The 10,726-nt window shown below is 37.3% G+C and overlaps 1 protein-coding gene across 12 annotated transcripts in view; it reads right to left on the bottom strand.

Annotated features, from left to right (window-relative positions):
* Window positions 1–1,652: 1,652 nt before the first annotated feature.
* Window positions 1,653–10,726, bottom strand: part of DLG1 (discs large MAGUK scaffold protein 1) — a 118,007-nt gene continuing 108,933 nt past the window's right edge. For all 12 annotated transcript variants that reach the window (XM_039722253.1, XM_039722250.1, XM_039722244.1 and 9 more), the window contains 5 exons: window positions 9,350–9,451; window positions 8,935–9,107; window positions 5,287–5,396; window positions 4,830–4,921; window positions 1,653–3,381 (listed from right to left, as the gene is read on the bottom strand). In XM_039722253.1, the coding sequence (XP_039578187.1) occupies window positions 3,275–3,381; window positions 4,830–4,921; window positions 5,287–5,396; window positions 8,935–9,107; window positions 9,350–9,451 (584 nt within the window). In that variant the 3' untranslated portion in view covers window positions 1,653–3,274. The remainder of the gene's footprint in view (window positions 3,382–4,829; window positions 4,922–5,286; window positions 5,397–8,934; window positions 9,108–9,349; window positions 9,452–10,726) is intronic.

Genomic DNA, 10,726 nt, shown 5'->3' with positions numbered 1-10,726 from the left:
AGAATAACCTGGTGCCACTGGAGTATTTCCAAATGTCTTCAAGGACCCATTGCTCAGATCCTTCCTGTGCCTTCCTACTGGCCAGATTAACATCAGGGAGAGATGTTTGCATCCTGATGTTTGCAGAAGGGCTTACATTCATTTACAGATGACAAGACAGTCCTTGTACCAGTCACTTAAGACTGCAAGGGCAGGATTAGTAAAACACGAATCTATCAGGGCTCTCCTGTGGATCCGCTATGGGAAAGGTTCAGAAGGCAGAGGAGCAGCCTTTTTGTACAAGAGGTCTATTCCAAACACAGCCCCCTATAAACAATCACACGAACGCAGTTCACCAGAATTTAGATAATTTTCCTACTTCATTCTTAACTCTGAGTATCTGTGCTTTAAGGAGATATTAAATTTCTTAACCTAGTTTTCAGCACAATTCAGCAAAAATGCCAACAAGGAAATAATATAACTTACAATAACAATAGAGGGTATCAAATACTTCATCAAGTATGTGTCTGTATAGCAACTACAAATAGTTGGGTTATCAGGGTAGAAGAAAACCCACAATGCCTTCACTGGGCCAGCAAGAGTGGTAATACATCAGTGTGATGCCACTTGGATTTCCTAATTACTCTAGTTGTTAAATTAGAAGCCTTTAGCAAAATACATGTATTGTAAAACATAACTCTAAAGTACAGAAAAGTGTACCCAAGAATCAAAAGATGTGATGCTGGAAAAATGAGACCCAGAGAAACACTAAGTAATGCAAAACCCTGACAATTACACAAGATAAGATAACAAGGAGCATTAGGGCTCTCAGAATCAACTTTTCTGCCAGTGTTCAAAGGTAACACTGGAAACAAACAAAACTAAAAATGCAAAGCAAATGCTCCAGAGTCCTTTGGGATTTCTTGATCCAAGACTTGTTTTCACTCCCTCATGGCAACTGTGCGTGGTAACTGCTGTGGACTTCAGTCAGAGTGGAGTGTTTGGTGACACCTGGCTACTACAGGACAAGTGCCTGGGGGCAAAGTTCCGTGGCAGCTACTCAGACACTCCAACATATGAAAGAGCAACTCCTCACAGATCTCCTCAGCTGAACAGGCTCTTTCTGATGGCTTAAAAAAAAAGAGGTAAAAAGTGCATACAATACAGAGATCTCAGATGTGTTTGCAGATTTGATAGAGATTCATATTCTTCTGGGTTTTTTTTTTTTTAGATTTACTATTTTAAGATGTCTCACAGACACCTCAAACAATCAGTCACTTTCAAAGAGGGAGACAACAGTACACCTCTAGCTGCCTTAAAAATTTATGACATTATTTATCAAAAGCTGCATCAATCCAATACACCAAGCACTTTCATGGGCAGGAATTCTCAGAAAGGCTGCACAACTGATTTCCCAGATCTTGAAAACCAGAAACTCTTTTGGGGCATGCACCAGCAGCTTTAACTTCCTGTAAGCTGCACTAGCATCCCACATAACATCAGCAATAATTGTGTCACAAGTTTAAACCTGCTTTTAATGCAATAACCTCAGCAGCCCCAGTGTGGCCACCAGTGTTTCCCTAAGACCTGATTTTCATTTACAGTCTCAGTCAATTATTCTAAAGTGCTACAACACCTGTATTTATCATAATTAAAAACACACTTGACAAATATATTGTACAATAAAGTTTATTAGCTGTTCTCCTCTTTCTAACAAATGGAATGGATAGTGTTGATAATTCTTTACAAACCAAAGCTGATTTGGTTGTGTGACTGCCCCATGACTGCCATAAGTACATCCCTCTGAGAAACAATCAGTTGCAAACAAGCAGTGGCAGGTACCAAATAATACGGGAATTGGAGAATTTCATTGTTGAAGGTTTTGGTACAACGTATTCATAACATTCAGCACAGAAGTTTGTGCATTGCAAATGGAAGATCTTGTGCCTGTGCAATCCGAGACGAACACGTACAGAAAAAAAATATATTGTTGACTCTGAATTCTCCCTTTGGTTAAGACATGCATATTACAAAGGGGACGGGGAAGACAAACACCCGGAATTGCGTAGAAAAGAGGAGAACTTGCGTGTATTTTTTTCTTGTACTAATATTCCCTGGACTTCATGCCCAGCCATCACAGCCCATTTGATTTTTCCATGATTAAGGAAGGTAAATTCTAATTTGGTTTTTTATTTTTATTCAAAACAAAAAGCTAGGAGTAGGTGGTAAAAGAAAAATATATATTTTATATATATATATTTATACGTGTGCGCAACTATGTAAAGAAAATAATTCCCATAGTTACAGAGTTTAGTTAAAGAAAGTTTAATATATATATATTTATTATAACAAAATAGGCAGTTATTGTGGGTAAAATATTCATTAAAATCTGACCCTTAAGAACACACACATTTTTAGGCTATGAATCATTCTCTCATTGCCCTAATGACCATCTCTGCAGCTGTTTTCTGAATTACTGCCAATGCAAATTTGGCATTCCTCTGAAAAATACACTGTTTCCTAGCACCTAAACATATTTTTAGGCTCAAAAAGTGTGATGACCATTATCTATAAAGAATTTCTGTAACACACTATAAATAGTGTTTCATGAGGAAGATTAAAAACATTACACATCTTTGTCCCTAGCAATTTTATTGGCAAAAAATGAAAAAATAGATTATAAGAATATCCGTATGAAATTATGAAAATGAATATCCCTTTAGGAGTAGTAATGGGACTTAATGAAAATGCTAACTCAAAATTTAAAAGTTTCTTTCTAACTGCCTGGAAAGAAAAAAGAATACTGTGACAATAGGATTGAACTCAGAAAATAAAACCTGAAATTGATTGCCCTGACCAAACCATGCTATTAAAGTTAAGCGTGCAAAGTTACTCATAATTTACAACTTCCTTGAATACAACTTTTCTTTCAATTGTTATGAAATTTTAAAAGAATGTCTATAAAGCTTTTTTGAAAAATCTTTGAAAGTTACTTTCCCTTAAACATTAAGGAATTTTACCCAGCAATTCCCTCCCACCCCCACCCGAAACTAATAGCTGGTCAGGCCATTCCACTGTCATGTTTGAAAAATGGCAAACCAACAACACACAATAATACAAATTATTTAAACTAAGAGAGACACCAAATGTAAAGCATTATGGGAACTGCAGAATGTGATGGTTAGGGTATGAACCACGCTGGAAAGAACTAGAGGCAGGCTCCACTGGAAGGGCTTAAGAGTCGTCAGATGTAGTAGGTGATGTCAGTTAGAAAATGAAAAATAAAAATCTGTTTTCATAATTTTTCCTTTGCTGGAACCCAGATGTAAGGACCAGACTGTTCCTCTATGATCTGTTTCACTTGGTTGTAGATTTCTTCCAGAGTGTCTCCCTGGACAATAGCTGCAAAACATAATGTGGCAATCAGCAACTGTCCCTCCTCGTTCTGTGCAGAAGCCAGGCTGCTCCTTGCCCTCAGTGGCAGGGGGATTTCTGACTGCTGAAGGAACAGACACCCTGGACACTCCTGGTTTCAGTGCTGGACTGAAGCACAGAGAGGTACTGCAGGACACCAAAGCACTTCCTTGGGGACAGGGAACTTCCACTGTCCTACCAAGTATATACACACAGCTGAGGGGTTTTTTAACCTTTTCCTAGCCACATGTTCCAGTTTGCCTGAGTCAATTCATATCCTCCAGTATTCCTTCTCGGCCCAACTTTCATTTGTGTTTCTAACACAAAGCAAGACAGTGCAGGGCTGTGTCCCCACAGGCTGGTGAACTCCTCAGCTCTACCCTGAACCTGCACAGCAAGGCAGGCTGACCTTGAGATGTCTACCCAGCTCTACCTTTGCTTTTGGCTAAAAAAAGGAGGAACTCATGAAGTTTGTTGTCCAGACAAGAGATTCCAGTTTTATAGACAAGAGGCTTCCTCATAGAGTTAAAAGTGCAATCTGTACTCATTCCTGTCATGTTGGTTAATGTATTTTTGCCAATTTCTACAAATTAACTAGAAATGAGCCAATATGGATGTGTGCTGATATATCAGAATAAAAATGGTCTGGTGAAAATGAAAACGTTTGAGCTGTTCTTACCAACACTTCAGCCTGGAAGAGCAATTACTGTGAGATAGCAACTTATTTTTAATTAGTGTCGCAATCTCAGTGTCAATAACCCAAGAAGTAAGGTTTAGTATGAAAGACAGTTTCGGAGGCAGGTCAGACTCACTCTTCTGTGCATTAATAGAGTAATGCTGCTTCTGAGCTTTGCTTTTGTGCAAATTAGTTCCCTTTTATTCCTACCACTCCACTCTTATCTCATAAAAACCTTCTCCCCATCTGCAGCTCAGTGCTGTACTGCCTGTGGGAGGAGGCTGCTCCATTGTTATAGGCCAAGTACAATGTTCACAGCACAACAGTGCATGAGAAAGAGTTAGAAATGTCTTTGCAAGGCAGATAGACCTTAAGCTTCAGCATCTTCTCTCCAGCTAAGTTCAACCACACCCCCTCCAAATCTCAGTAACCTCAAAGCTGAAGAAGGATGTGCTTTTCATGTGCTTCAGTGTAAAGATTAAGTCTGTGGAAACAGAACCTGCTGATGAAGCTGGCGAATGGCAGAAAGTCTTTAAAACCTAAATTAAGCTCCCAGTAAATTTTTGTTTATTTTTTTATATTAAATTAACAGATCAAAGTGAAATCAGTGTAGAGATACTAAGATGGCTCCATGCCTCAAAGTAATCACAGATCATCTGAAAAACAAAGCTCACTATCTTAGTGGTTAGGCAAGTACTATTTTCACAGCAAGCAATAAAATTTCAGCTCTGGCAAGTGAGCAGTCACAAGCAAAACACACCTGTGAAGTGTTCAGTAAATTCTTGCTCCAGTTTCGTGGCTCTCTCAAATGTCTTCCTGGCTTGCTCTTCTGTTAAGCGTTTATTCATTTCCCTGAAAGTGCAAATATTATACCTTTTTTAAACCAATAGCAAATCCTTGGAGTCTTTCAGGTTTTAAACTGTTGTTTGAATATTAATCCTAATAAAAGGATTAAACCATAAAGATTCCAAGTAAAGACTATAGTGGAAATGAGCTGTTCTAGCATTATGTTCCATGGAATTTAACACAATGACATTTGTTTTCAAGCACTTTAATTTGGATTAGAAGCCCCATCTTAAAATCCCTAAAAATTAAACTCAGTGAATTAAATATTATTTTTTAAAAACCATTACAATTGTCTGCATATAACTTGCGGTTGGCTTTCCAAATACAACAGTGTCAAACAATTTAGCTTGAGGTACTTGGTTTTTACTCACATGATATTTTCCACTGTTTTGGGTTTAATAAAAATGGAGATTGGGTACAGCTGGGCAATCTGCAACCTTTTGATCGCATTACCAGAAACATCAAGAATGCAATGTTTACCCTAAAAAGAGAGAAAGGAAAATGGCACTAAGCAAAGTTTAAGTCACAAGTAGCATAGCATAAAAATTTAGAATACAAAACATGTCTCCACTGAAACCAAGAAAATGAGAGTATTTGCATTAATGATACTGTGATTTCCCCACTTAGGCACAAGGTCCCCCAATCTCCTCTGCTGGATCACACACCATTTGAGATGTTCCTGACCCTTCTTTCTTCATTCCTTTCTTCATCACACCTTGCAGCCCTATCAGCAATGCAGAACCATACAGTGGAACAGCTGGACTTCAACCACACCACCAAAAGTTTTTATTTTGCTTTGTTTTGGAACTAATTTGAGGATGCTTTAGGGAGGTGGCCATGTCACAGATGTGGTTTGGAGAGGAGCCAGATGACTTAACTGGCATACCTGAGGGAGTGCCCACCCCTGCTGGGGTGGATCTGCACACAAGCCCTCTCCTTCTCCATGTACCAGCCAGTAAAAATATCACATGCAATTTATTTGTGTGATTTATCATTCATCTCTTGAGAAACAAATATAACTTGACCATTCCTTGGGCAGTTGAAAGACAGTGTGGTAAGGCTGCTTTCCTCCCCCTGTCTATTCACCCACTAAAAAGAATTTTCCAGCTTCATCTCAAAGGCTCCTCCTGTTCTCAGCTCCTTTCATCTAAGACATGCTCATTTCCACCTCACACATTTTTATTTCTTTCCTTTCTGAGTAGCAGATTAATTTCCCTACTGTCATTTCTAAGGAGAAGAGGAACAGAAAACCAGTCTTGGGTGACTACATTAAGAAAAGCTTTTTCTTTCTTTTCTTTAGCAGGACACCAATGTGCATTGCAGAAATCAATGAGCCAGGATACAAACCCACAAGTACCATATAAGTAAAGGTTACTCATGTCATACAACACCATTCCTGAACTCCTGGGAGATCATTCCTGGAAGAATGTCTGAAATTACTGACATGCTTCTGCTTCCTGGCAGAAGAAACAACTAGGATCATTTACATTTGGTCTCTTTCCCAACAAAATCAGAATTTTACTTCAGGAATTTTTAAGGAAAAGTGTTCTTCCCACATGAACAATATATATGTCTGTTAGCTTTCAGCTGATGGTAGCTGTTCCCCAGATCCAGTCCATGGGTCTGGATGCCAACTGGTAACATTTAAAAAAGGTGTCTTTATGTCCTAGCAGAGTATTTTAAACATGTGCTGATCTGTCCATATCTTTAAATGTGGCACATGCTCCGAGAACTGAGAATTAAAAGCATTATTTGAAAAAGAAAAAAGGACCAAGTAAAACAATATTTGCTGTGTTTGGCCCAACAGCTTAAGCCAGAAGCCAAAGGGTGGAGCCAGCACAGTGCCTGTGCTGGACCTTATGGGATATAACCATGACAGTTTATTCCAAATCCACAATGAATCTGCATTAACTGTGGCCTCGAGACACACAGATTCACAAACTGCTGATGATTCCAAAGGAAAGAGGATATGAAAATTCTTTTCAAGTGAAGATTTGAAAGACAAGGAAAAGGAACACAAGTACATTGTGATACAAGCATCTTTTCATCCAGGGAAGCCACTTTGCTCTTTGCAGAGTGCATTTAGAATAATATTTTATATATTTTAGTTCCTTACTTGCACTGCATTTGATTGAGAAGCACCACACAGCAGCCAGTGCCTTCTATAACTGAACAACATCAGAAAGCATCTTTAGCTGTGTCCATTGCGGGTAAGGAAATGAGAGAGACAGGGATCAGCTGGAACCATGGGCAAATGAACACAAAGACTATTTTAAGAATATTGTTTCTGGTTCTTTTGGGGTAATAGCAGTCACTTCTGTTCTGTCTTCTCCTAAACTTTTTATATATTTTAGTTCCTTACTTGCACTGCATCTGATTGAGAAGCACCACACAGCAGCCAGTGCCTTCTGTAACTGAACAACATCAGATTGTAGAAAACTTGGAAATAATATTTTTATTTCAGCAATAAAACCCACTGAAAATACTTATCTTTTCAGCAAGTTGGAAAAGAATACAAGGATGGGAGTAGTTCCAGGTCAACCAGTTTGCAGCCTTGTCATGATTTTGAAGTACAGTTCTGAAGGATAGGCCATTGTTTCCCACAAAAATAATGTCAGCTGTAACTAAGAAATTGCTGCATCTACCCAAAGTCCCATGGTGCCTGTGCAAGAGATTTAACTGCACAGAGACATCTGCTAATACTTTGTTCTTCCTGTCCATTTATGAAAGATTCATAGCAATTTTGTACCTTACTAATCCCAACAGATGGACAAAAGAACAGAGCCAATTTCAGGTCCAGGATGGAACTGAAGGATTGTCTTTGTGCTATCAAGTAAAGCAACTGCCAACAGATTTATAATGTTTAAGCTGTTCAATAGTATCATCATTTAACCACATATGATAGTTTCACAGCTTTGTTCAGCCTCCCATACAAAATACTTTTCATTTATTTGAACAATTCTGTAATTAATATTCTTTTCTTTCCTTTTCTCACTCTATCCCATGAGACCAGGTTCCATTCCATATGGTGATAAAGACAGGAGAAGAAAACATCATTTGCCCCACACAATCTCACTGTTTGCCCTGATTTTGATTCAGTTGCAAGAAATAGCAATACTCAGCCATTTGGCCAAAACTACAGAGTTTTCCAGGGTCTAAACAACAGCCCTGTGGCACATGGGTTACTACCCACACTTGCCCTCTGCATGTCCAGACTGACAGAGCCCCGACTTGTGAGTTCCCACCTAGAAAACAGCTGCCTCTTCTCTCACAGATCAGAGAACATTGGCAACTGTAAATGCACTGGGTTTGTCAGCAGCAGAACAACACTCATCAACTCAACATGGAACATTTGCAAAAAACTTTCACCATGTGATTTTCTTTAAGACAAGCACCTTATTCTCAGAAATACCCTTCCCTTTTCCCACTTTTTTTCCCCAGACAAATCGAGTCCACTTCAGTAAGACGGTAGAAATAATTACAATTTGCAAGAAATAATTAATTCAAATCACTTTCAGATGGAAACAGTAAGGTCAATCCTCAAAATATATGGGTAGCTGTGGAAAAAAATACTTTTAAAATTGAATTCTTTACATTTACTCTCTTCCCTTTGTTAGCTAAAACCATGAGAAGCACAAAGAATAACATTTTTGAAAGTTTTTTGCACAGGTCTATGTCAAGAGGATCCTCATTAATTAACTCCACCAGCACTACTCTTCATTAGTTAATGATCTATGTCAGCTAGACTAATTAGCCTATAATTCCAATTATTTCTTCTATATTCTCTTTAAATGAGAGGGCACATTATGATTGCTCTTTTTCCACAATTTAATCATGTTGCTTTCATTATTCCAAAGCTTCTTTATTTCCCTAAATGCATCTGTGAAAATACACTTTGTTTCTAGTCTTATACAAATTCCTTTAAAAGTCAGAATGGCTTCTTGGCATTCTTCTCTTTTTTCCTTTCAGCACAGGCATATAATCAGCTCAGCAAACAAAAGTAAGTGGTACTGATTTACCTTTTCTGCTACTTCTCGCACTGATTGGACACTTGTTCCATAAAGATGATTATTGTACTGGCCAGCTTCGATGAATTTGTGATCCTGAATATCCTTCTCCATTTGCTCTCGAGAAGTGACAAAATGGTAATCACGTCCATCCACCTCATAATCTCGTTTTGGTCTAGTCGTATCTTTAAATATAAACCAGTAGTTTTTAAAGCAAAACAAAAAACAGTGACTTTTTCCCTTACAATATCCAAAAAGCCTCCCATTTATACTGCAAAATTGTCACAAAGAGATTGATATTAAGAGAGGTCTATAAAGTTTAAACAATACATTAGCTTTTTGTTTAACCTAATATACAGAGGATGTCTATAAAAAAATAAAGAGAAAACTATAAGCTAAAATTGCTTTAGTATTTGCTGAGACTTACGTGGAACACATGAGCCAAATTTGTCTGGAAATTCTGAGATCAGGTCATCATTTATTCTGTCTTTCATGGGTCCCAAAACAATCACAGGTCGAGTGTAACTGACTAATAAACATAAAGGAATAATGCCAGTTGTATTTCATATGACTGTTAACTTTTCAGAGTTCATCCAAATAAGCTCTCTCACATAGCAATGATTTTAATACTTAAAAGAATATGTACTTCTAAAGAGAATAAAAACAACACTGAAGAACATCAATCAGTCAATACCACAGTCATAGTAAGATGTTAAACTTTCACTCTCAAATCACCATTCTCAGTGATGCAAAACGAGTCTTAAATTATGAAGTCTTTGGGGGAAAAAAACCTTCTGACAAACTAACATCCTAAATTCTAATGGAAAAATGATAGAGGGGAGGTTTGAAAATCTTTTCAGTTCGAAGAGGCACCTAAGCAGCAGCACAGTTCATAAAATTCTGTGTTGGGAGAAGCTTCTCCTCTAAGACCACAATTAAGCACTCATATACAAAATTACTCAAATATAAATAGTTTCTGTAACTATTAACACCCTTACAAAATTAAGTGTAGTACCTTTTGAAAGTGGTTTAATTATTTATAATTAAGAGATTTAGCTGAAAACTAAGTTTAAGCAGATTATGTTTAATCACACTGTAAGAACTTTTAAGACAATAATGCCTAAGTATCTTGCCACGAACATGTAATTTCAGCAGTACAAATTTTAATTTTAGGTTCAATCTGTCACACAAATAAGTACCAATTAATTAAAGTCTGGCCTATTAAATATATTTTAATTTGACTCAGAGCTATTTCCTTTCCATTCTATTACTATATTCGTAAGAGGAATGTCTTCAATCCAGCATCTATTAACTTAGTAATTAACAAACATTTTTGCTGTTTCTCCCTTTGTGAGGCCCTCTGGTGAGGGGAAACCATTCCAATGGAAATCAGTGAAAAACAAATTTTTAAATGCAAGTGTGAGAAAATATTTTCTCCTAGTGATTTCCATTTCATTACATTTTACTTTTTTTTTCTGGGAAAAAATCCCTTGGAAATTATTAACCAAATTAGGCATATAAGAAAACCATACAGAAATGGGAGACTGATTAGAGACATTTCAATTGAAGTTGTTAAATACACAAATGATCTATTCACACGCTTTTTGCTGTGACAGAAACAGAGAGAATGCTAAAGCAATGTGAAACAGAAGAAAACTATAATTTATGAGGGTTCTCACTGACAAAACTGTTAAGCATACTGTATTTTCCTTCCACAATATAAACCACACAAGAAATTATTGAAGTAGCACACCTTTGGACTCTGCACTAAATAATTCAGAGATTTTATTTAATAATTTATGCC

Source organism: Passer montanus, unplaced genomic scaffold, assembly GCF_014805655.1.
Source record: "Passer montanus isolate IOZ18808 unplaced genomic scaffold, ASM1480565v1 scaffold48, whole genome shotgun sequence".
NCBI lineage: Eukaryota > Metazoa > Chordata > Aves > Passeriformes > Passeridae > Passer > Passer montanus.
This window is presented reverse-complemented; position numbering and strand designations above follow the sequence as displayed.